The 27511-nt window shown below is 39.4% G+C and overlaps 1 protein-coding gene across 4 annotated transcripts in view; it reads left to right on the top strand.

Annotated features, from left to right (window-relative positions):
• The window catches only part of si:ch211-220f16.2 (golgin subfamily B member 1), a 66292-nt gene that overhangs the window by 20322 nt on the left and 18459 nt on the right, over window positions 1–27511 (top strand). For 2 of the 4 annotated variants that reach the window (XM_061758529.1, XM_061758558.1), the window contains exons 9-20: window positions 866–981; window positions 2936–3053; window positions 3196–3287; window positions 3367–3517; window positions 6079–6185; window positions 8453–8576; window positions 14512–14645; window positions 14835–14882; window positions 16373–16482; window positions 16693–16861; window positions 19430–19534; window positions 19668–24131. In XM_061758529.1, coding sequence (XP_061614513.1) covers window positions 866–981; window positions 2936–3053; window positions 3196–3287; window positions 3367–3517; window positions 6079–6185; window positions 8453–8576; window positions 14512–14645; window positions 14835–14882; window positions 16373–16482; window positions 16693–16861; window positions 19430–19534; window positions 19668–24131 — 5738 coding nt within the window. The remainder of the gene's footprint in view (window positions 1–865; window positions 982–2935; window positions 3054–3195; window positions 3288–3366; window positions 3518–6078; window positions 6186–8452; window positions 8577–14511; window positions 14646–14834; window positions 14883–16372; window positions 16483–16692; window positions 16862–19429; window positions 19535–19667; window positions 24132–27511) is intronic. The other 2 variants (XM_061758540.1, XM_061758549.1) reach the window with 2 other exon arrangements.

Here is a 27511-nt window from a genome sequence, read left to right as displayed (position 1 = left end):
TTATGGCAAAAAAAGGATCCAGATTTTCCATTCTGCTTGACCTAACAGCCGAACAGGACAAAAAAAAGAAAATAGGGAAGAAGAAAAAAATAGCAATAGTGGGTTTTCACTTATTTTTATATTGCACATTTATTTTTAACCATAGACACTGATTTAGAAAAGGTAAAAGTATAACTTAATATTGGGGCTGGACAGATTAATTGAATTTCCATTCATTTCAATAGGAAACATTACCTCGAGTTAAGAACTTTTCGGGTTACAAACAGGGTCATGGAACCAGTTAAGTTTGTAACTCGAGGTTCCACACTCATCGGTGCCATAAACAAAGAAAAAATTGGACCGATAACAACAGCTGTATCATTCCAATGTCATCCGGCTGTGCACTGGTCACCAATCACCAGCCTTTTGGATTGGCTCCATACAGTCATAGATTTTATGACTAAAATTATTCGCCAACGACACCAAAAATAGTCAGTCTTCAGTAAATTAGCATATGCTAGACAATAAATTAGATCTACAAATGGAATACATCAAACACACAATGGCCCTCCTTTGTTCGGCAGAGAAATGTGGGTGCACATACCCACACCTCTGCCAGCTTGCTCGATCAGCACCAAGCAGCAGTCTTCGCCAGCCACAAATTCAAATGTCTTTAGATGAACATTAACATGAAGGATCGCCTGTTCTTGTTTAAAATAAAAAATAAAAAACACGAATCTTTGAAACTGTGTATTATTCAAGTTTGAGAAGAAAAAAAAAAACAGGCTTTCTCAACTCAACTTTATTTATAGGGCTCTTTTCATTGTTGTTATGGACAAGGAACTGAATCAATTTCTCAAAACTTTCCTTTCTTTATTGTATGTAGCCCAAGCAAAGCAAAAAATGGAGGAAGCCATCAGATCAGAGGCCAAGTTCCTGAAAATAAAAGCCTGGTCTAAATCTCGAATCAGACAGCTGGAGGAGGAACTGAAAAAAAGTCAGGTCAGTTGACCATACAACAAACTTTATCACTGTATTCTTCATGCCTGTCTTCTTTTATGTTAAAATGTTCATTGTTACATGTGAAATGTTAATACCATACCACTGACAAGTGTATCTAATCTGATACACGCCTAAAATAAAATAAAGCATACAGTACACATACATTGGTACCTTGACTTATGAGTGCCCCAATTTTCGAAATACAAGCTGCTGCTCCGCTGATTTTTCTTTTTTTTTGTTTTGTTTGTGTTTTGACTTGTAGGCAATAATTACGAGTAAGCTTTAGACCCTCCACAGCACCAGTGAAGTGACAAAAATGGAGCAATTAAGGTGGAACCATTTAGTGAACTCTCAGTTCATGCACAAATAGATTTAAATGCTGTTTTTTTTTCAGACAAATTTTGCCTGCGTTCACGAACTATGCTTCATTATATCCACACAGAATACTCGTGCTTTCTCTCACACGGTGTCAATGTCATTCGATCCACGCATCACAAATTTTAGGTATGTTTGTCTTTGCATTCGTTTTTTTTTTTTTTTTGGGCATAAATTAGCCCTCAGTATGACTCCCAACAAAGTGAAAGTCTGGACTGCAGGCAGGCCAGTCTAGTACCCGCACACTTTTACTATGAAGCTACGCTGTTGTAACACGTGCAGAATGTGGTTTGGCATTGTCTTGCTGAAATAAGCAGGGGCGTCCATGAAAAAGACATTGCTTGGATGGCAGCATATGTTTCTCCAAAACCTGTATGTACCTTTCAGCATTATTGGTGCCTTCACAGATGTGTAAGTTACCTATGCCATTGGTTCTAACACAGCCCCATACCATCACAGATGCTGACTTTTGAACTTTGCGTCCATAACAGTCTGGATGGTTCTTTTCCTCTTTGGCCCGGAGTACACGACGTCAACAATTTCCAAAAAAACAATTTGAAATGTGGACTCGTTGGACCACAGAACACTTTTCCACTTTGCATCAGTCCATCTTAGATGAGCTCAGGCCCAGAGAAGCTGGCGGCGTTTCTGGGTGTTGTTGATAAATGGCTTTTGCTTTGCATAGTAGCGTTTCAAGTTGCACTTACGGATGTAGCGCCAAACTGTATTTACTGACATTGGTTTTCTAAAGTTTTCCTGAGCCCATGTGGTGATATCCTTTTCACATTGATGTCGGTTTTTGATGCAGTGCTGCCTGAGGGATCGAAGGTCACGGGCATTCAATGTTGGTTTTCGGCTTTGCCGCTTACATGCAGTGATTTCTCCAGGTTCTCTGAAGCGTATGATGATATTATGGACCGTAGATGATGAAAACCCTAAATTCCTTGCAATTGTACGTTGAGGAACATTGTCCTTAAACTGTTCGACTATTTTCTCACGCACTTGTTAACAAAGAGGTGAACCTCGCCCCATCTTTGCTTGTGAATGGCTGAGCAATTCAGGGAAGCTCCTTTTATACCCAATCATGGCACCCACCTGTTCCCAATTAGCCTGTCCACCTGTGGGATGTTCCAAACAGGTGTTTGATGAGCATTCCTCAACTTTCTCAGTCTTTTTTGCCACCTGTCCCAGCTTTTTTTGGAACGTGTTGCAGCCATAAAATTCTATATAAATATAGGTTGAACATGATTTGCAAATCATTGTATTCTGTTTTTATTTATGTTTAACACAACGTCCCAACTTCATTGGAATTGGGTGTTGTAATTTTTTATGATTTTATATTAACATTTTATTATACAGTGCTGTTTTTCTAAATTAAAAACGTAACAAAAAACAGCTGTGTTCTTTGGGAGCGTTTGGAACGGATTAATGGCCCTTTCATAAATCTCAATGGTTGATTTGAGATACGAGTGTTTTGCATTGTGAGCGCAGTCAGGAAACACATTAAATCGTAAGTCAAGGCACCAATGTGAGCAATTCTTTCCTGCTAGCAAGGTCTCATATTGTACATCCTTTTAAGTCTGGCGTTGCCCCTCCTGAGCTGACTGCCCTGCAAAGTTGGATTACGGAACTTGAAGTGGAACGAGAGGAAAACCTTTGGAAAGTGGAACAGTATGAGGAGCTCAAAGCAAACAATGGTACTTAAAACTGCAAATTTGTGGTGGCAAGTTTTGTTTTCATTTCGTAAAACCTCCACACTGATTTAAATCTTAATGTTGACTCGAAGATTATCATATAACAAAAAATGATCACACCTTGTCTTTATCCTTTTCCCACCAGACATGTTGGAGGCTAAACTGGTGGTATACGAGGAGCAACAGAGGGCCCTGCAAGCAGACCTGGAACAGTTTACAAAGAGAGCTGCCTCTCAGGTCTGGGATTCAAGAATATTTTTCAAATGGTCGGGCCAACAGTGAGGTTCTTAGCTTATTGTTTCCTGACTGACCACAGGCAAGTGAGTCTGGAAGTGCTGATGATGCTCAAAGCCAGGTCTTGGAGTGGCAGGAGATGGTAGATGAGGCAGTCAGTGCCAGGGATCAGGCCAGGGAAGAGAAGGCGGTCATGGTCCTACGCATTAGCCACATGGAGGATGAAAGAGAGGGTAAGGCCTTTGCCAGAGGATGATAACAATTAATGTCACAGGTCTTGGAAGGAAATTGTAAAAATAACAAAACTCAACATTCAGCGGTTTACATTGTTTTTTTGTTTTTTTTGTATGTAAAAAAAAAACAAAAAAAAAAACTAAGTTGCAAACAGCAATAAGAAAAATGTCTTGAATCGTGCTGCACTGTAAACATTGGCCATGTCTTTATTTAAAATAATATAGTACAAATCCATGGTTTATTATTCAATTTAATATAGTCTTTTGGTATAGAAACTGGAAACTCAGTGTGAATTCCACCATGTTTTGTCATCACCTCACCACCACCCATAATTAGTGCTACAGAGGGCATTAGAATGTTTTTTTTATTATTATTGTTGTTTACTGTGTGTCATATTGTCTGACTGAACATTACTTTCCTTTTCTTTATTTTATTCACTGTTCTCTCCATTGATAATGGGGAGCACTTTATCGACCCTTTGCTGTCCCATAATGAGGACCTCTGACCCTGCTTGCCCTCTCCAGCTCCTGCTCCATGGATGGGAGTAGCCACACAGAACAGTTTCCCATCAGTTTTGTGCATGCAGGCTCCTCCTAAGCTGTAGTGCAGCTCTTACTGTCTGTACTGGCTGCAGTTTCCCAGAATTTTGTCTTTATTGGGGTGAGCTGCAACCAGTACAGTAGTGGACTGCACAATTGAGTCTTAGTTTCCTTCCTACCCCACTCTCCGGTGTTAGTTTCCTTTTCACTTCTTCACTCACTGTTTTTCTATCTTGTTTTAAATTATGCCTCCTCTACTTCACAACAAGCAGGAGATTGGCAGATATAATTATTACAAAAAGAGGCTTCAAGCTGTTTATGACCAGTCTCAGCTAAATGGGTGGAGGCTGGAACAGATTAATATCATTTTCATTCATTTCAATGGGGAAAGATGATTTGAGATATTAGTGTTTTGAGTTTATGTGTGGTCAACTATCAAACTAAACTCGTATCTCAAGTCATCACTGTACTTGTGGTGCAACAGATGTCTTGAGCCTTTTTTAAGAAATTAATTTCCAATCCCCTCAAAGGTAGAATAGCTTAATTAGCAAAGGCGGGTTGACTAAATACTCTCGTAGTCCCTTTCACAGTTTCTGCAAAATTGCCCGATCACGGAAGTAACAGTAGAAACGACCTGTATTGGCACCGCTCCTTGCAAGCAACACACTCTGCGCCCGAGTGGCCAAATAATTCACATGGCATCCACCTGCACAGCTTCCCCCAATTTTGCGCTCCCCACCACGGTTACACATCTGACACTCCATCAACATTTAGTAAATTGCTGGTTGACTTCAACCCCAGATTCCATGTTGGTACCTTTCAAACAGAACAGGCATGGGCATGATCCAAATAATTCTAAATCATTCTCCTTACTCTCATAGATTTTCAGCTGTTTTCTCTATTAATGGCACACGCAAATTACATTTACTTATTCCCAACATAGAGCGATTGCATATACAATAGATTACTACAGCAGGAACATTAACAACATTAACCGTTTTAATATTATCTCAGAGTTAGTTATGCTCAGTATTATTGTGACGATTTACACTCTAGTTGTGCTTACGAAAGTTGTGATTAGCAACTTAAAAGCATCATTACTTTAATAGTTTTTTAGAGTGTTATCTTTATAATACTACAGATTCAATATCTGGATAAGGCTGCCAATAAAACCATTTTTTTAAAACTTGAAAACTGTGTTTGTTTAAAAAAAATGTGTGTGATACACAAGAATGGAAGGTGGTTGTCAATAACATGTATTTAATTTGATCAAGTGGCTCTGAATTAGTGCTTGCGCGCGTTTCATCTGCTCTTTGATGTGTGATTGTAATATGGTACCTTGTGTAATTTCCTTACGACCATTCTACTATTTTCTTCTTGCTTTGAGCTGCCCCTTCTGTCTACCCTTTACATCAACCTGTAGTCACAAAACAGATGGGAACATGTTTTGTACATGATTTAAAAAAGCCACATGGAGTAGCTTTCATCCTGTCTGGCAAAAGGGAAATCTAATTGCAATCGAAGAATCCTTACTAGAGTCAGTGATAATGATGTTGATTGGCTTCTAGGATGATTTATGAAAATTGGTCTGTTCCTGCTCCATTTGATAAATGTTCCTCTTTTGTCTCACACGTTTGAAAGCAGACACTTTTTCATTGCAATGTAAACATTTGCAAGCTCTGACCACAGAATTTCAGCGTTTTTTTGTTCACATTGTTTCTCTTCTTTCTCAATATTCACTGTCTCTGCCTCCATTATTTTGTCTTTTACTGCCTTTTCTTTTTGTTAAAAACAAATTGTAATGCCTATCGCTCTCCACCCACTAAAACCACAATCCTTGATCACAATTCTTTACTGAACTCTATACGCATCTTCCTGTCTTAGCTACAGTTTTATGTAAGCCCTCTTACATCCCATTTTCAATCCATACCTACATCCTCAATCCAACCCGAATGCCCCCTATCCCTGTGGCACAAAACTGATTGAGGATGACTGGTTCTTTCCTGGCTGCTCCGATCCAGCTCTGGCCACTCGGCAGCAGGAGTTGGAGGAGGAGCTTGCTCAAGCTCAGGGGCTCAGCCAACACAGGACCAAGAAGCTGGCTGTACCAGCCCAAAGAAGCCTGCAGGTAGGCACAATACAGTACATTACTGTGCATTTGCTGTTCGCTGATATTTATACCATCACAAATGATGTGTATATTTGTGTTGTCAGGTTTACCATTTATATTTTAACTCACTGGAAAGAATAGGTGAACAAAGAGCAGCATCACCAAACTCTGAGACATAAATTGAAAGTGAAAATGTCACGTACATTATAAATAATAATTAAAGTTGTCCATGTTAATGTTGGGACATTGTCAACATTATTTTTGGGGGGTTTATTTCAGATTTCAGGGTTACTACTCACCTGTATTTTACTTTCTGCTGGATACACACGTTTTTGTCCAACTATGTTTGTTCTATCAATCAGTCAGTCTACCCTGATAGCCTTATGTTCTTTTCACTGTTCTCTATTCTGCATTTTCAGCCTGCTGCAAAGATTGTAAACTACAATGGGTATGGAATGTTTTCAGACCCCTTTAAATTTTTCACTCTTTGTTATATTGCAGCCATTTGTTAAAATAATTTTAAGTTCATTTTTTTGTCCTAATTAATGTACACACAGCACCCCACATATTGACAGAAAAAAATTTGAATTGTTGAACTTGTTGCTGATATATTAAAAAAAGAATAACTGAAATATCAGTATTCAGACCCTTTGCTGTGACACTCATATATTTAACTCGGGTGCTGTCCATTTCTTCTGATCATCCTTAAGATGGTTCTACACCTTCATTAGAGTCTAGCTGTGTTTGATTATACTGATTGGACTTGATTAGGAAAGCCACACCCCCGTCTATATAAGACCTTACAGCTCTCAGTGCATGTCAGAGCAAACGAGAGTCATGAGGTCAAAGGAACTGCCTGAAGAGCTCAGAGACAGAATTGTGGCAAGGCACCGATCTGGCCCAGGTTAAAAAAGAAATTCTGCTGCACTTATGCTTCCTAAGAGCACAGTGGCCTCTTTAATCCTGAAATGGAAGACGTTTGGGACGATCAGAACCCTTCCTCGAGCTGGCCGTTCACCCAAACTGAGCAATTGGGGGAGAAGAGCCTTGGTGAGAAAGATAAAGAAGAACCCAAAGATCACTGTGGCTGAGCTCCAGAGATGCAGTCGGGAGATGGGCAAAGGTTCTAGAAACTCAACCATCACTGTAGCCCTTCACCAGTTGGGGCTTTATGGTCAGAGTGGCCCGACCGTGGCCTCTCCTCAGTGGAAGACACATGAAAGCCCGCATGGAGTTTGCTAAAAAACACCTGAAGTACTCCAAGATGGTGAGAAATAAGATTATCTGGTCTGATGAGACCAAGATAGAAATTGTTGGCTTTGATTCGAAGTGGCCTGTGTGGAGAAAACCAGGCACTGCTCATCACCTGTCCAATGCAGTCCCAACAGTGAAGCATGCTGTTGGCAGCATCATGCTGTGGGGGTGTTTTTCAGCTGTAGGAACAGGGAGACTGGTTGCAGTCAAAAAAAGATGAATGCGGCCAAGTGCAAGGATATCCTGGACGAAAACCTTCTCCAGAATACTCAGAACCTCAGACTGGGCCGAAGGTTCACCTTCAAAAAAGACAATGGCCCTAAGCACACAGCTAAAATACCAAAGGAGTGGCTTCAGAACAACTCCGTGACTGTTGTTGAATGGCCCAGCCAGAGCCCTGACTTAAACCCAATTGAGCATCTCTGGAGAGACCTGAAAATGGCTCTCCACCAATGTTCAACATCCAACCTGACAGAACTGGAGAGGAATTGCAAGGAGGAATGGGAGAGGATCCCCAAATCCAGGTGTGAAAAACCTGTTGCATCATTCCCAAAAAGACTCATGGCTGTATTAGCTCAAAAGGGTGCTTCTACTAAATACTGAGCAAAGGGTGTGAATACTTATGTCTGTGTGATATTTCAGTTTTTCTTTTTTAATATATCTGCAAAAAATTTCAATGACAATATGCAGTGATGTGTGTACATTAATGTGAAAAAATTAACTTCAATGATTTTAGCAAATGGCTGCAATATAAAAAAACTGAACATTTTAAGGGGGTCTGAATACTTTCCGTACCCACTGTACATACTGCTACGTGTGCAAATTTTTGTTTTACCCTCAAAGCATTCGCATCTCCAGTAGTTTTAGTTTAAAAATATATATTTTTTTAAACTCCAGTTGGGGTTTGTGCCCGATGTGTTACAAACAGCTCAATTTCTATAATAATCTCCTCACAAAAGGAGATTTTAAACTTAGAACATTTGGATAGTTGTTTTATCTCACCTGTTTGATGGCTTTGTTCATCCACATAGGAGGATTTTGAGTTTGATGGAAAAGCCCCGTTCGAGGACTACCAAAGCACATCGGAGAGCACAACTCCAATGGAAGGAGAAAACATGGGAGGTTGGTGGCCTGAGTACAGTACTCCCGACACAGGTGGGAGAATCACTAGACAGTTTACACCAGCATGCACCTGGTTGTCCTCACCTTTGGTTTGATCTTTTGTTTTTGATCATAACATTAGAAATACATACTTTTTGGGATTGTACCTGTTGCTTGTTTTTGCCCCCCCCCCCATCTATCATACCATTTTTGTGAAAGAGGCTGTCAGCTAGAAATACTTCAGATATTGTAATAAGGTGTCTGGGTCACAAAACAGTAAGCAAAATTTAAGATGTTAATGTTTCCTGTTCTGAAAATTGCCCAACTAAATCAAATTCGGACATTCATAATATTTTTGTATTTTCATCCATATTCATCCATATCAATTTGTTTATGCAACTTGCATGCTGGTTGAACTGACTAGTTTGTTGGGGTCAGTAAATGTGTATGCGCTGAGCTCTGGTGAAATTATTTACACAACCTGTCCAAAGTTGGGACACACTTTCCCATGCGAAAGAGAAACCCTGTCCAAACCTTTGACTGATAGTGTAGGTTGGAAGCTACTTCCCATTTGTGGCTATTTCCATCTGTGGTAAGCTTCCCCTTTTCACCATGGATGTCATGTTTGCTTGTTTTTTTGGCTTGGAATACACTACATGCTTCAAAGGACCTAATTCAAATTCATGTTTGTGACAAATCGACGACAGGAAATGCCCTAATGGGCATAGACCATTCAACTGGGAAAAACAGCAGTACACTGGTAAAAGTATCTCAAATCTATTGTGTGCTGGTCAAATTCTGATTCGCTAATTTTTCAAAGCTTAATTCTGCTGTGAAATTAACATTTGGAATGATACGTTCCGGAGTTCAAACTGTCGTCATCATAAAACCTTCCATCAAAAAAAAAAAATAAAAGAGGTAGCTGCATCTGGGGAATCGGGTCTCCACAGGTCCTGCATTTCCGGGTCAGTCAATGCAGAATCCTCCACAGCAACGGGGACGGATGGCCTCAATTTGCTCATTGCCACCTAGGTCGGAGAAGGGAGGGAGGAGAGAAGCCCTAGTCAGTCAATGCAGAATCCTCCACAGCAAGGGAGGAGAGAAGCGGCTGTAAGACTAGCCAAAATCCAGATGCAAGGGGGTGAGGCAGGGAAAGTAGACAGTAGTTGCAGACTAGGCGTGGTTTAACCAAATGCAAGAGTGTTAAAATAAGTCTTCAGAGGGAGCTTCTCTATTTTATCCAGTTAAGGATTCCAGAGTACTGGAAGCAAATTGAAAATCCTCTAGAACCTGCTGACTTCTTTTTAGCTCTATAAGTCACTAAAATACAATCATGTGAGTGTAACGCTCAGAATGGAACAAGGTAAAAGTCAACAATAAAGGAAGGTGCGAAGCTTTGTAATATTTTATGGGTAAGTACAAACCCCAATTCCAATGAAGTTGGGACAGTGTGTAAAATATAAGTAAAAACAGAATACAATGACGTGCAAATCCTTTTAAACTTACATTCAAGACAAAACGTTTAAAGTTCAAATGGCTAAATTTTAGTGTTTTTTTTGTTTTTGTTTTTTTTTTCTGATCAAATATTCACTCATTTTGAATTTGATGCCTGCAACATGTTCCAAAACCACTGTGGTCCATCACCATTCCTTTTAACAAAACCCAATACGCGTTTGGGAACTGAGGATACTAATTGTTAAAGCTTTGCTAATTATTTTTGAATAGAAGGTCCAAACTTTTTTGCCCCAAGATCTACTTTTCAAGCAGCCAACCTCCCATGATCTACCTTTTTTGGGGGGGGTGGGGGCCGCGACCATGTCTCCGGTTTAAGAGCGCAGAGCGCTGCCAGTGAGCTAAAATTCTGGGCCGCCGACACAGCTCAGCACCAATGTATGTTGATGTACCTTGCATCACCGCATGAGCCAATCTTGCACAACACAACATATTTAACAATGTAATTTTTTTTGTCATTACCTGAGTTTACTCCGATGACTTGCACTGAAGTGAATCAGCCAGGGATGGGTAGTCAGTGTCGTATTTTCCATGCACAGTCCTAAAATGCCGCTCCATATTTCCGTTCTTTGGTAATGCGATGGCAGACTGGCAGATGAGGCATACGCATTTCAAAAATGTCATCGTGAAAAAATACTCCTCGTCCCATTCCGTATGAAAGTGGTAAGTTTTTGTCTTCTTACCTGGTCCAGCTCCCCCACTCATTTTTATACCCTTTCTTAAGTTTAAAAGAAAACACCGAGAGATAAAAATTGGAGGTAACTCACTGACTCGCTTGTTCGTTTAGACACACTTGGCGCCGTTGTGTGCGCATGTGCGTGACCTAAGTATCAGGAAAAAGTCAGATATCATCGATTATATATGTATATCAATCAAGCAACGGGATGGCTGATAGGCTGATGTCTTTTTTTTTTAATGTCACGCGATGTCATGCAATCTACCAATACTACCTTCGCGGTCAACTGGTCGATCGACGCATTGAGCACCCCTGGTCCACGGGATTGGAAACAGTTCTGTAACGATTTTCCCAGGGAGAGCGGGTCGAGCAAACATGTTGTCTGTTTGCTACACTAATGAGTACTGAGTCTTTCGAGGGATACTCCCTCAAGGTGAGAGACTGGAACAAAGCAATCTACCTCAATGCCTGTATTAGTCCAACTAATTGAAGGGTTTGACGAGTTTTGGGGCAGAATAACAATCTTTTCTCTGAGTTCAATTGTTTTGATTAAAACAACATGAAATCATATGGGGAGCTGTTTACAGTAGGCAGCTGTTGGGTTAGCATTGCTATTGCTCAAATTTGTACCGTATTTAGTGTCATTTCTATTAAGGCACATTATTCTGGGGAAATATTTTTTGGCGAACGAGAGCTTGTTTGTATTTCAACAAACTGTTGCCCATGCAATAGTAATAGGTATATGTACAATTGTGCTCATAAGTTTACATACCCAGGCAGAATTTGTGAAATATTGTTTTTGCACAACTGTTTTCTCATTTAATAAATAAAAGTAGGGCTGTGAATTTCAAAATAAGAGCAAGTAAATAAAAAGAGATGTGTTATGTGTTCAAATAAAATGCTTAACTTCAGAATAATTCTTTGAAAAACACTAAAAGACAGATACTTCATGTTTTGATCATATGGGTAGAAGCAAAATCATGCATTGTAAAAATGCATTGTACATCGGTAGGAGGGTTTTCCAGAATTTTGAGGTCAACTTTGGGGGTGCGCATTATACATGGGTGCGCATTATACACAAAAAATTACAGTAGTTGTTTTCATTTTCTCACATTCAAAATATAAAGTCCATTCAAATTCCATTCACACTTCCTACACAAGTGTTTTAAGTGCTCAGGTCTCATCTACGGACTAGAGTGTAGGTTTCTTAGTCGAACACATTTTTACTCTTAATGGTGCTGCAGTGCCTAGGGCGAACAGAAAGCAACATTAAAATTGTTTGTGTGACTGTCAGTAGGACCAACAAAAAAACTATTTCAGTGAAGTTGGGTGGTTGCTTAAAATGTAAATAAAAACTGAATATATTGCTCAAGTCAACAATCCGCCTCTCTCTCCGCCCATTAAAAATTTAAGCCTGCAAAATAATACAAAAATGTTTGTACCGGTAATTTGATGACATCTTTTTCAGTAACTTTACAGTATTGTAGTTAAACATTATTTTTTTCAATCCTGAGTAAGTAACACGGGTACACCTCTCCAACCCTGTTTCCACGTACCCCATGCAGTGTGCTCAAGTACCCCTGCTTGGGAAACTCTGCTATATTCATTTGAATACACAACAAACACAAGATATTTAAAGTTCAAAAAGATAAACTTTGTTGTTGTTGTTTGCAAATAGTCACTCATTTTGAATTTCATGCCTGCATCACATTCCAAGCAAACTGGGACAGGGGCATGTTTACCACTGTGTTTCATCACCTTTCCTGTTAACAACACACAAGCGTTTTGGAACTGCGGACACTAATTGTTGAAGCTTTGTTGGTGGAATTATTTCCCACTCTTGGTTGATGTACAACTTTAGTTCAACAATCCGGAGTCTCTGCAGTTGTGCTTTGCACTTATACACTTTTTCAGTGGGAGTCAGGTCTGGACTGCTGGCAGGCCAGTCTATTACTCACACTCTTTTACTATGAAGCCATGTTTTTGGCACACGGGCAGAATGTGGCTTGGCATGGTCTTGCTAAAATAAGCACGGACGTCCCTGAAAAAGAAATTGCTTGGATGGCAGCATGCAGTGGTTACGGAAAGTATTCAGACCCCTTTACATTTTTCACTCTTTGTTATATTGCAGCCATTTGCTGAAATCATTTCCCCCCTCATTAATGTACACACAGCACCCCATATTGACAGAAAAAAACGGAATTGTTGAAATCTTTGCAGATTTATTAAAAAAAGAAAACCTGAACTATCACACAGCCATAAGTATTCAGACCCTTTGCTGTGACACTCATATATTTAACTCGGGTGCTGTCCTGTCCATTTCTTCTGATCATCCTTGAGATGGTTCTACACCTTCATTGGAGTCCAGCTGTGTTTGATTATACTGATTGGACTTGATTAGGAAAGCCACACACCTGTCTATATAAGACCTTACAGCTCCCAGTGCATGCCAGAGCAAATGAGAATCATGAGGTCAAAGGAACTGCCTGAAGAGCTCAGAAACGGAATTGAGGCCAGGCACAGATCTGGCCAAGGTTACAAAAAGATTTCTGCTGCACTTAAGGTTCCTAAGAGCACAGTGGCCTCCATAATCCTTAAATGGAAGACGTTTGGGATGACCAGAACCCTTCCGAGAGCTGGCCGTCCGGCCAAACTGAGCAATTGGGGGAGAAGAGCCGTGGTGAGAGAGGTAAAGAAGAACCCAAAGATCACTGTGGCTGAGCTCCAGAGATGCAGTCAGGAGATGGGATAAAGTCAACCATCACAGCAGCCCTCCACCAGTCGGAGCTTTATGGCAGAGTGACGGAAGCCTCTCCTCAGTGCCTGACATATGAAACCCTGCATGGAGTTTGCTAAAAAAATAAATAAATACACCTGAAGGACTCCCAAGATGGTGAGAAATAACATTATCTGGTCTGATGAGACCAAGACAGAACTTTTTGGCCTTAATTCTAAGTGGTATGTCTGAAGAAAACCCAAAGTCCCAACAGTGAAGCATGGTGGTGGCAGCATCATGCTGTGGGGGTGTTTTTCAGCTTCAGGGACAGGACGCCTGGTTGCAATCGAAGGAAAGATGAATCCGGCCAAGTACAGGGATATCCTGGACAAAAACCTTCTCCAGAGTGCTCAGGTCCTCAGACTGGGACGAAGGTTCACCTTCCAACAAGACAATGACCCGAAGCACACAACTAAAATAACGGAGTGGCTTCAGAACAACTCCGTGACTGTTGTTGAATGGCCCAGCCAGAACCCTGACTTAAACCCAATTGAGCATCTCTGGAGAGACCTGAAAATGGCTCTCCACCAATGTTCAACATCCAACCTGACAGAACTGGAGAGGATTTGCAAGGAGGAATGGCAGAGGATCCCCAAATCCAGGTGTGAAAAACCTGTTGCATCATTCCCAAAAAGACTCATGGCTGTATTAGCTCAAAAGGGTTCTTCTACTAAATACTGAGCAAAGGGCCTTAATACTTATGGCTGTGTGATATTTAAGTTTTTCTTTTTTAATAAATCTGCAAAAACTTCAACAATTCGGTTTTTTTCTGTCAGTATGGGGTGCTGTGTGTACATTAAAGAGGGGAGGAAAAAAAACTTAAAATGATTTTAGCAAATGGCTGCAATATAACAACGAGTGAAACATTTAAGGGGGTCTGAATACTTTCCGTACCCACTCCATGTCCCATCTTCAGTGGAATTGTGGATTGTAAGATTTTGTCTATCCCCTGCAGACGAGCATGAGTCAATATACTGATGTCAGAGAAATGTCTTTTTGCCTTTTTTTCTTCCTAATAATTCAAGACGGTTTGCGATCTGTCGTGGAGGAGCTGGAGCTGGAAAGAAATCAATTGCAAGAGCAGATAATGAGCCTTGAAGAGCGCTGTCAAGATCTAGAAGATCGTCTCCAGCTGCAGGCACGCATCGAGACCTTACAGGTAACTTCATTCTTCAACCACACCTGACTGCCAACTAAAGTCTGAAAGACGCCCCCCCCCCCCCCCCCCACAAGAGCACGTCATACACTAACAGTATGAACCCTTACCCACTGATGAGTTAAATGCTGAGTCATTTGCATGTCTCAGCCCCTGAAGAATGGGGTATTGTAACAAACCCTTCTAACACAGGTGACGTTTGATGTAGATGAAGATGAGCAGCCACACTGGGTCCTTCAGGTGTGTTAGGTCGATTATGTACACTATGTGTGCGCTGGAGAGTAACTCTGGCGGTGACTGCTAATAGTGTGATGTGCGTGTTTAACCATGAGCATTACATTACTTTTTTTGTGAACAATGTTATAAGATCGTCTGATGTTCAGTCTCAGAATCACTGGTCACCACGACTCTACTGGTGAACATGACAAATGAATGGCGAAAATATATATAGTCCCTTCCAAAGGTATTGGAACGGCAAGGTCTATTCCTTTGTTTTTGCTGTATACTGAAGATATTTAGGTTTCAGATCAAAAGATGAATACGTTCAGAATTCCAGCTTTTATTTCATGGTATTTACATCTAGATGTGTTAAACAACTCGGGACAGAGCACCTTTTGTTTGAAGCCACCCACTTTTCAAGTGAACAAAAGTATTGGTACATGTGACTGATGGGTGTTTTTAGTTGCTCAGTTGTTGTCTTTTAGATTGATTGCTTTAACATTAATACTTATTTTTGGCTTTGGGTTTCACCTGTGAAAACTGCCATTTGCTGTTAAGCAAACATTAAGACCAGAGAGCTGTCTATGGGAGAAAAGCAAACCATTTTGAACCTGAGAGAAGATGGAAAAATTGATCAGAGCTAGTGCACAAACATTGGGCTCACTAGTCTTTATTGATGATGTAACTCATGATGGTAGCAGCAGAATGAATTTTGAAGTCTACAAAACCATTTTGTCTGGCAATTTACAGAAAAATGCATCCAAACGAATCGGGAGAAGCTTCATCATGCAACAAGAAATGACCCAAAACACACTGCCAATGCAACAAAAGACATCATCGGGGGGAAAAGTAGGTCTTAGATTGGCCAAGTCAATCACCGGACCTTAACCCAATAGAGCATGCGTTTTACCTCCTGAAGAAGAGACTAAAGGTAGAAACCCCCAGAAACAAACAAGAACTAAAAGAGGCTGCAGTAAAGGCCTTGAAAAGCATTCCAAATGAAAAATGCAAGTCTGGTGAAGTCAATGAGTCACAGGCTTTATGCAGTTATTGCAAGTAAGGGTTCTCCCACCAAATATTAAATGTTATTCACTTTAATTTTATCTTTTTCTGTTCCAATACTTTTGCTCACTTGAAAAACGGGTTCTTTCAAACAAAAGGTGCTCCGTGCTGAGTTGTTTAACACATCTAGATGTAAATACCATGAAATAAAAGCATGAATTCTGAACTTTTGTCTCATATTTATCTTTTGATCCGAAACCCAAATGTCTTCAGTACACAACAAAAACAAAGGAATTGACCTTGCCGTTCAAATACTTTTGGATGTGAATGTATCTGATAATAGTCTACGGACATTTTTTCCAAAACGTGACAGTATAAGTAATTTAAGACTGGACAGTTGTTTTTATGATCTTCTGTAGTTCATCTGTGTGCAGTGGTAATTACATCTCCAGGACTTATTAAATTACTGAAATAGTGACTGCACTGATTTAATATTTCTGCCCTTCCAGAATGAGTCCGATAAATTACAGCTCCAGCTTGCCAGTGTGCGTAGTCAACAGAGCAGGGAAGCAGAAAAACATCAGCTGCTGGTTAGCAGTCTCAATGAACAACTTAAGGGGTAGGTTATTCCAGTGAGGATATAATGTATGCTTTTTTTTTTTTTTTTTTAAATTCACTGTAATCTCTGCAATAACTGTAATATTTACTGTTTTGGAATACTTGACGTTAAAACGTTGGTCAGTGTGTTATCTTCCGTTTTACAAGCAAGCTGGTATTTACGCTGCATTTTTGGAAGATTAATATTCCTTGTTATGCTTGTTGTTTTTAGGCTCAGTGACACACAAGAATGTCTGGAAAGCTCACTCATTGAGAAGGAGAGCACGTTAGCCAAGACATCAGAAAAACTTCAGCTCATTAACAGCCTAAAAGAATCCTTGAGTGAAAAAGAGATTCAGTACAAAGAGATATCTGACAAACTCCTTTGGACTGAGCAAACTGTAAGAGTTTATCTTTTTTTTTTTTTTTTTTTTTGCTGAAACTGGGCATACATACAGTGGTTACGGAAAGTATTCAGACCCCCTTAAATTTTCCACTCTGTTAAAATTTGCTAAAATCATTTAAATTCATTTTTTTCCTCATTAATGTACACACAGCACCCCATATTTACAGAAAAAAACGGAATTGGTGACATTTTTGCAGATTTTATTAAAAAAGTAAAACTGAAATATCTCACAGCCATAAGTATTCAGACCCTTTGCTCAGTATTTAGTAGAGGCACCCTTTTGAGCTAATACAGCCATAATACATTCCTCCTTTCAGATCGTCTCCAGTTCTGATAGGTTGGATGGTGAACGTTGGTGGACAGCCATTTTCAGGTCTCTCCAGAGCTCCTCAATTGGGTTTAAGTCACGGCTCTGGCTGGGCAATTCAAGAACAATCACGAAGTTGTTCTGAAGCCACTCCATCGTTATTTTAGTTGTGTGTTTAGGGTCATTGTGTTGTTGCAAGGTGAACCTTTCGCCAAGTCTGAGGTCCTGAGCACTCTGGAGAAGGTTTTTGTCCAGGATATCCCTGTATTTGGCCGCATTAATATTTCCTTCGATTGCAACCAGTCGTCCTGTCCCTGCAGCTAGAAAACACTTCCACAGCATGATGCTGCCACCACCATGCTTCACTGTATTGGACAGGTGATAAGCAGTTCCTGGTTTTCTCCACACATACCGCTCATCAGATCAGAGAATCCTATTTCTCAGCATATTGGAGTCATTCAGGTATTTTTTTTTAAGAAACTCAATGCGGGCTTTCATGTGTGGTCTTGCACTGAGGAGAGGCTTCCATCGGGCCACTCTGCCATAAAGCCCTGACTGGTGGAGGGCTGCAGTGATGGTTGATTTTCTCCCATCTCCCAACTGCATCTCTGGAGCTCAGCCACAGTGATCTTTGGGTACTTCGTTACCTCTCTCACCAAGGCTCTTCTCTCCCGATTGCTCAGTTTAGGAAGGGTTGTGGTCATCCCAAATTTCTTCCATTTAAGGATTATGGAGGCCACTGTGGTCTTGGGAGCCTTAAGTAAAGCAGAATTTTTTTTGTAACCTTAGCCAGATCTGTGCCTTGTCACAATTCTGTCTCTGAGCTCTTTAGGCAGTTCCTTTGACCTCATGATTCTCATTTGCTCTGACATGCACTATGAGCCGTAAGGCCTATATAGACAGGTGTGTGGCTTTCCTGATCAAGTCCAATCAGTATAATCAAACACAGCTGGACTCCAATTAAGATGTAGAACCATCTCAGGGATGATCAGAAGAAATTCACAGCACCCGAGTTAAATATAAGTGTCACAGCAAAGGGTCTGAATACTTATGGCTGTGTGATATTTCAGTTTTTATTTTTTCATAAATCTGCAAAAATTTAAACAATTCCGTTTTTTTTTGTCAATATGGGGTGCTGTGTGTAGATTAATGAGGGAAAAAATTTACTTAAATTATTTTAGAAAATGGCTGCAATATAACAAAGAGTGAAAATTTTAAGGGGGTCTGAATACTTTCCATACCCACTGTATGCGAATAAAACCTTTTTCAAGGCCGATTCCGAGTCTTCCATCAAATTTTTGTAAATGCTACCGACATCGACAGGAATTAAGTAGAACAGCAATAACTCAAACATCCAATGTGTGCAAGTTGTTAGTTTTGAATTTCTGTCACATAGTGTGATTTAGAATTTAAAGCAGTTACCAGGTGTCTAGATTAAAGGTCTCTGTCATTCTACCATTCAACTGAACAAAGGATAAACAATTATATTTAACATCCATTTGTCACTGTTTGAAATCGCTCATTTGATGGCTTTCCTTGAAAGGATAGCTGGGGCTGGAGTGAGGGCTTTGCTACTCAATGTAGCCAATTTAGCGACCTCCTCTAGTGACAGTAATAATGGGAAAAAAAAAGTGAATAGCAATTTTTTGTGTGTTATTGGAGACTCTCAGAATCCCTCCGGAGCATGAGATATTCATCAAAAATAAACGCCAGTTCCCACATCGCAAATCTAGACGAGAATTTGAGTATGGGCAAGTTATCAGAAGCGAAGACTGGTAATACTGTTATCTTATGCAAATCTGTGATTACACTGCAGTTCTGCTTACCTTTTGGCTTTGACTTGTTAGTGCCTCTGTGTCGTCGGAGGGCCGGACTCCAGCCATCTCTTGACAATGGCAGCTCTTTCGGAGCCTATCTGGTCATGTTATTGGTGGAGAAAAGTGTGGGGCGTGGTAATTATGTAAATTAACCCCGCTGTTACATAACAGTGGTATATAAATTCAGAATGGCTGGCTCAAGACACAGTTTTAAGCATGTAGATAAGTTTTAATTGGTTCTTCACTTTTATTAATTCTTTAGTTCTCTTGGATGGATGGGCTGGCACTCCAGAAAGTCAACTATTTGTCAAATCAAGAAGTCAATTTTCTGTAATAAATCCCCCTTTAATCGAATACGGAAAAATGTATGCCCAGCTTTAGGCATTATTAGTGTTTATGGCTTCATATTTGTTAATCTGTCTAATTTTTTTGCACTCAGCTTGAGAATGTTTCCAACAAAAGCAGTATCTCAGAGAAACACTGCTCTGAATTAAAAGCAGAAGTCACTGACCTCACACAGAGGCTGAGTGGGCTGAGAGACAAGGTGCGGTTCAATCTAATCTCTCTCTTTCCAGATATGTTTAACAAATTTGGCAGGTACATGTTTTGCTTTTATTGGTGAACACAGAAAGTATCCCATCTTAATTGAACCTTTATTGTTATCTGATTATTTGCAGACTCAGAAGCAGGACATCACCATAGACACATTACAAACTGAGCTTGACCAAACGAATGAGGAACTAGACAAATTAAACACATCCCACCTGGAAGAAAGAGCCCAACTCATTCATGATCTTCAACGTTGCGAGCGGGAGATTGATAGTCTGAAAGATATTCTGTTGGAAAAAGACAAAGCACTCAATGGCAACATGTTGGAGTATACAGAACAGGTTACAGTTCTCAAACAAGAACTTCGACTCAAAGAAGAAAACTTAGTTCAAGTAGAAAATGCACTGACAAAGGCAGATCGAGAGGCCAAAATTATTAGAGACTCACAAACTGCAGATCAGCAAGCCCTTAATAGTAACATCGCAGAGCTTGTTGGGAATCTGAAGGATGTTGAGATGGAGTTAGACAAGGCCAAAGAAGAAAACAAGTCTAAAGTAGCTGAGATGGACCACTTAATAAAACAGGCCAAAGAGTATAAAAAAACTATTCAGGACCTCCAAAGAGAGTCTGAGAAACAGATTATGAGCCATCATACTCAACTTTCTGAATGTGAAACACTCATCTCTTCGCTAAAGGAACAGCTGACCTTATCTATCCAAAGGCAACAAGAGTGCAATGAACTCATTTTGCAGCTCAAGGAAATAAATAGTAACAATGAGAAAATGACTTTTAAAAAGGAAGAGAAATATGAAAATGAACTGAAAACTTTGAAGGACGAAAAGAACAAATTCCGATCCCAAGTGGAAAAATACAATCATGACATTGAGTTGTTGTCCAAAGAATTAAAGGAACGAGCACAAAGTGAGGACGATGTTAAACAAGAGATGGATAAATGCGTGGAAATCATAGGATCACTGGAAAACCAACTGAAGGCAAATGATAATCAGGCAGCGAATGAGAGACAGAGTTATAATGCTGAATTGCAAGTCAGGGAATCTGAAAATCAGAAATTGTGCAAAGAACTTGATGACAAAATTGAAAACCTCTCCAAAATGAAGGATTGGTTAAAACACACGGAGACTGAGAAACAGCTGTTGCAAGAAAAGTTTAAAGAGCTCACCGAAAACCTTGAACTACAGAATCTGAATGGAAAGCAGCTTAATGAAAATGTTACATCTGCTCTTGAACTTAACAACAGTCTAAAGAGGCAAATCGAAAACTTAACTAAGGAAAACAAAAGACTTGAAATGGAAGTCACTGAAAGAGTAAAGACCATTTCAGAAGTCAAAGTTGAAAGCGATTCTTTACATGCAAAATTATCTATATTAGAATCACAACATTCACAAAACAACAGTATCATTTGTGAATTAAAAAAAAATAATGAAGACTTAATTTTACAACTTAATGATTTAAACAGAGTTCTTGAGCAAAGCACACTCTCAAACAATGAGGTTGTTCTGGCCAAAACGAATGAATGTGGAAATCTCAACCAGTTACTCAGGGAGAAGGAGGACTCTATCACGCAACTGCAAGGGCAATTACAGAGCTACATTTCTAAGGTAGATGAGTTGCACCTTATTTTAGCGAAAAAACAGCAGGTTTCCTCTGATCTTCAAGCAGAATTAGAGGCGCAAAGAAATGAACAAATGCAGCTTAAAGAAACATTGTCTCTTCTTCAAGAACAGGACTGCAGTCTGAAGTCTGGGTTGTTGGAGAAGGATACAGCTTTGAAGGAAAAACAGGAAAAGTGTCATAGTTTGCAAAATGAAATTATTTCCCTTAAGAATTCTGTATCTAAGCTCCAAGTAGACGTTGAATCACTTAATTCAGAACTCTCAAAAGGTTGCAAGGATCTCAAAGAAAGAGAAATGATGATGAAAAATATGGCACAACAGTGCCAAAAACACAAAGATGACCTTGATGATGTAAACCAGACTGTGAAAGCTCTAAAAAATGAAATCAATAAACTGGAAGAAAAGTCCAGAAAAAACAATTCAGAAGCAGACTCCAGGGAAACAGAGTTGAGGACCCTTAAAAGTGACATGCATACAATCGCGGAAGAAAACAAACAACTTCATACAATTTTGAAATCCAGAGAAAATGAGTTTAACGAGAAAACAGATATTGTTTCAAACCTAGACAGACAGCTCAAAGTCACTCTTGGGCAAAACTCCAGTTTTAGCACGAAGATAACCAGTCTAACAGAAGATAATGAACGACTACAAAAAGAGTTGGCACAGAACATTTCATTGTCTTTTAAATTAAACACTGAGATTAGTCTGCTCCAAGAACAGAAACATGAACTTGAGGTACAAATCTCAAATGATAAGAAGATGATTAATGATCTTCTAAATGAGAAAAATGAGCTTATTGGTTCAGTTAATTATGCAAAGCAGGCCCTCCAGGAAAAGGAAATGTCTGACAAAGAATGCTTGCTTGAGAAAACAAATGAATGCACTACTCTTTCAAAAATACTGAGTGAACGACAACAACAGCTTCAAAAATTACAAGAGGAAGTTAATGACTTAAACATTCAAGTTAGTCAGCTACACCGCTCATTGCTTAAGAAAGAAGAAATTCTGTTAGAAAAGAATTCTCTCTTTGATGCCCAGCAGACCCAACAAATGGAATTGCAGCACACAATAGCTATGTTTCAAGAACAGGGATCTGTCCTCAAGACAGGTTTAAGGGAGAAGGACACAATGTTTCAACAGAAGTCAGATGAATGTATTGTTCATCAGAATGAAGTCATGCTGCAGAAGGACCTTGTGTCGCAGATGCAGTGTGAGGTTGAGTTAGTCAGGCAAGAATGCTTAGCGACAAAGCAACAATTAGAACAAAAGGAACACATGTTAAAAGATATAACAAGTGATTTTGAAAACCAAAAAGAAGAGCTAAATAAACAGAATGAATCCATAATTAAACTTGAGAGTCAGCTTCTAACCATGAAAGAGAGTGTAGTAGAGACGGAGCTTAAAATTACCAACCTAAAGGGTTCTATAGAGATGCTCACTTTAGAAAATTGTCAGCTAACACAAGAGAAGAATCTAATGAAAGCTAGGGTAATTGATTTACAAGATTCCAATCAAGCACTGAATGATCAGAATACAGGATTGAAATCTGAGCTTGAGAAATCTTTATTCGAACTTTCCAAAGCACACGAAGAACTTGCACATCTAAAAACAGCAGTTAATGTTAGTGAACTCCAACTCAAAACTGCACAGTCGGAGATGGAGCACCTTAATTTGACCCTCCAAGGAAAAGATGACTCCCTGAAACAACTTGATAGGAGGATTTTGGAGCAGGAGGAGCATCTGAAATGTAAAGATAATGAAACGTTTAGTTTAAGGGTTCAAGTTACAGAGTTTGGAGAGACTGTCTGCAAACTGAGGGATCGAGTCCAAAGTCTTACTTCAGAGTCAACCACATTAAAAAGTAAATTGGAGAGAAAAGAGCAGTTTATTCTTGAAGATCAAAGAAATGTCTCACTTGTAAATGAAAATTTAAGTATTAATCTTCAGGACAAAGAAAAAGAGTGTGAGATCTTAAAAGAACAGATTTCACACCTTGAAGAAGATGCTTTTAAGATAGACACCCTCAAAATGCAGAAACTAGAAACACAAAATCTGAAAAAAGCCTTGGAAGAAAGAGAGGATAGTCTTACGGAACAATCACAGTCTCTTCAAGATTTACAGAGAACGGCCGATGAGTTGATGCTCTTCAAAACTCAGTTCATGGAAAGCACAGAGTTAGTTTCACAGCTACAGAGTCAAATGCAGATGTTGTCCTCTGACAATTCCAACCAGAAAAAGTCTGCTGAAGAAACACACAGTGCCTTCATTAACCTGCAAGAAAAATATGCTGCTAATTTGGAGAATTTGCAGGATATGAGAAAGCAACTGACCCAAAGGACTGATGAAGTGTTGACACTTAAGACCCTATCAGATGAACATGATACAGCAAAGACCACAATAGAAACTTTGAGAGATGAGCTGTCTTCAATCCAAAAAAAACTTGAAAAGACACAGAACCTGAATTCCAAGCTGTCAAAAGAAAAGGATAAAGCAGTTGCCGCTAATCAAGCAAGGGTCTCAGTATTGACAGTTGAAATAGAAAGACTAAAAGCTCAACATCTTCAAGTTGTGGCGCAAATGACTGCATTGACAGAAAATCTGGAGCAGAGAGAAATGGCTCTACATGCAATTAACAATCAGTACACAGCCCAAGCCAAACAGAAATCACACCTGATTTCTGAAATACAGAAACTAGAATTGCAAAATAAGAAACTTAATGAAACGATTAGTTTGTCAAAGGAGGAGCACCAGAGGTCTCTCACAGCTGCCAATAATGAAAATGTACGCTTAGTTGAGGATATTAGAAAACACCTTGCAGAGAAGGAAGAGCTGGAGAGGCGGCACCATCAAATTTGGGAATCCCAAGGGGAGCTCAAGGTTCAGTTGGAGCAGCAGTCCAGCAGCATGAGTGAAACCATCCAGCAATTGTTGTACGACAAGGAGAGTCTTCAAACAAAGGTTAGTGCCCAAGATGAGGAAATTTCTCGATTAACAGATAATATTCATAAGATAGAGCAAATATTGCAAGACACTGAAAAAGAATGGCTGCTAGTTCTAGATAGAGAGAAACAAGATAAGAAGCTACTTGTTGAACAATTGAGTAATGTTGAAAATGAAATTATATCTAAAGATGTCAAGGTAAATGCTTTGAAACAGGACCTGGACAGTTTACAAGACAAACTGGCTGAAGCATTCTCTTCTATTAAAAAAGATTCTGATCTGCTCTGTGCAAAAGAGTTCGAGGCATCAACATCTAGGATACAGCTTGAAAATATCCTGGCATTAGTCAAGGAAAAGGATCATGAGAATAGTAATTTGCAACAGACTCTTAAGGGTATGGAACACGAATTAGAACAACTTGTAGTAAAATTCAGTGGTGCTGACGCTTTCTTGTCGCCAGTCGCTGAGTTACATCAGGACAGATCACATTTGCATCAAATGATAAAACAAGTTGAAGAAAGTCATCACTCTGAGGTAGATGCTTTGAAAAATAAGTGTGATAAAACTAAAGCAGATTTAAATAAAATGCAAAATGCATTTGATAAAGAAAAGAAGAGTAATTTTGAAAAAAGTCAAGAAATTACAGTTTTACTGGAGAGAATTGAGAATTTACAAACTCAGTGGACAATTGAGGCAGAAAAAGTGACAGAAGCTTCTCTCAAACACTCATCTTTACATTGTGAACTTCAGACAAAAGATGATCAAATGAACTCCATGACCATTCAGATTATTCAGCAAAATGAATTACTTGTTGGGCTTAGTCAGCAGTTAAAAGAAAAGGATGCATCCATTTCCCAAGTCATGGAGTCTGCCTTAAATGAAAGAGTGAAACTTGGTGAGGAAAACGCCTATCTATCAAAACAACTAGCGGTCATACAACAAGATTACGACACATCTACTAAGCAGTATGAGGAGATTTCTCTGCAGCGAGAAGAACGTCGTTCGTGTTCCCTAAGGGAGAATGATATCAAGACTTCAGAAAAGCTTAAGCTGCTAAAAGAAAACAATGACCTAAAATGTGAGATAGCAAGGATATCCCAAGAAAAACAAATACTGAAGAAGAAAGTTAAAGCTTCTCTCCTTATTGGAAAGGATCTGTTGAAAGAAAATGAATGTTTACAAGACAAACTAGTGGAACCGACACAAGCTCAGTCCACAGCAAAAGTGTACGAAGAAAGGATTTCTCTCCTTGAAAAGGAATGCCTTGATAAAATAAGCGAGATTCATGATCACAAAATGCGAACTGAAAAACAATTGGAATCCGAAAAAAAGGTTTTGCAGTCGATAATAAGGGGAAAAGAAATTTGCGTCGATGACGCGTTTCAAAAACTAACGCAAAAAGAGATTCTGAAGAAAACTGAAGAAAATGAAGAACAATTAACCAAAGAATTAAGTGAACTAAAAAATGACTATAAGGCACTTTTCGAGCAACACTTTAAGCAGACAAATGAGCTCAATGCCATCCAGTTAAAATATAATGAGAATCTTGGGGAGGTGGAGCGACTCCAGAGGACCTCATTGTCTGATTTAGATGAACTGAAAACTTTAAGAGCGCTTGTTCAGGAGAGGGATGAAACTTTGCAAGATTTAAAGAGTTCTATGGCAGAGAGAGAGAGAGAGTGCTATTCTCTATCAAATTTGCACACACAATTGGAAATTAAAGACAAGGCTTTCATCATAATGGAGAAAAAAGCAGAAACTTTGGCCGCAAATCTCCAAGTAGTTGAAAGTGACTCGGAGAGAGCTCACAGGGAAGTAAAAGAACAGACAGAAATGGTTGAGAAATACCAAGAAAGGTTTAAAGTTGAAGTTATGTTCCAACAGGAGAAGCAAGATCAGCTTAAAACAAATGATGCAAAGTATCAGGGCTTAATGGAAAAAAGTAAGACTCTTTTGGATCAAGTGTTAAGTATCCAGAAAATATTGTCAGAGGCACAGCAACGGCTGTGCGAGAAAAAATACTGTTTGACTAAGATGCTTGAAAAAGTACAGTTGGACTCTACTGAAATAGAAACAAATGTGGTATCGTTAAAGCAAGACAATCCAAATGCCTTGAGAATCGTTGATGAACTCAGGACTGAGTTAGTTGTGCTTCATACACAACTAAACCAGTGCAAGCATGTCATAGAGCTGATACATGAAGAGACACCTGAAAGGTCCTTCAAGCAAGAACACTTAAATGAATCTGCGGTAAGCACTGCTTACAGATATGCTGAAGACAGTGAAGCAACTCATAAACATAAAGATGATAAGTCTGGGATATCAGAAAAGGATGAACTGGTTGCTGCACTCCAACTGAAGTTACAGCAGGTAAGTACAAACCATGAAATTTGCATTACGAGGATGAAAAGAGAAATTGACCATCTTCATAAATCTCAAGATTGTGGCAAAGTTAATGATCAGGATAACCATAATAAAATGACCCTTCTAAACAAGAAACTTCAAGCAGCTTTAGTTTCAAGGAAAGAACTCTTGAAGGAAAATGCTTCATTGAAAGAGCAAGTTGGAAATCTGTCAGCAAAAATCAACGCTAAAGAGGCTGAATGTCTTGCTCTGGAATCCTCATTTTCAAGACTGAAACAACAAAATACGGACCTGGAAATCAATGTGAAATGTCTTAATACAGATAAAGAGAAGCTTAGCTCTGAAGTTGCTCGTATCCTTAATGACAACTGTAATCTATCGGATGCATGTGATAGCCTGAAGCAAACCATAAATATCACCACCCAGCAGAAGCAAGCATTTTCCTGCCAGCTGGAGTCTCTGAAAGAAATTCAGACAGAGGAGCTGACCAATTGGAAATCAAGGCACTCAGAACTTAAACAAGACTATGAGACTCTTCTAAAAGCATATGAAAATGTTGGCACTGAAATGGACAAGATGAGACAACTTTTGGAAGGAGCCAAAAAAGATAGACAGGAAGCCCTCAGAAAATTGCACAAATATGAGACTGAGATGGAACATCTGCAGGACCAAACAAGACAGATGGAGGATAAACATGAAAGACTTGAAGAGAAAATGCAGACTTTTTCAGAAGAAAAACTACACACAATTGAGGATCTGAAGCAACAAAATGACTACATTAAAAAAGAACTGTTTCAGATCAGTGAAGCTCACGGGATGGCAATATTTGAGCTGACTAACAAAAATCAACACTGTGAGGCCCAAATTCTACAACTGAAGTCGTCATCAGAGGCCTGCAAAAATAAGATTACAGATTTGCAGGTTGAAAACAAAGAACTGGCTGAGAAGCTTAAAGCTAGTCTTTCATTAGAAAAACAGTACATGGAATCAAAATCTTGTACAAATAGCATGCAGCTTAAACTTGATGAGGCACT

Source organism: Phyllopteryx taeniolatus, chromosome 2 (assembly GCF_024500385.1).
Source record: "Phyllopteryx taeniolatus isolate TA_2022b chromosome 2, UOR_Ptae_1.2, whole genome shotgun sequence".
Classification (NCBI taxonomy): Eukaryota; Metazoa; Chordata; class Actinopteri; order Syngnathiformes; family Syngnathidae; genus Phyllopteryx; species Phyllopteryx taeniolatus.
Note: the sequence above shows the minus strand (reverse complement) of the source record. Positions and strands in the feature narration are given on the sequence as shown.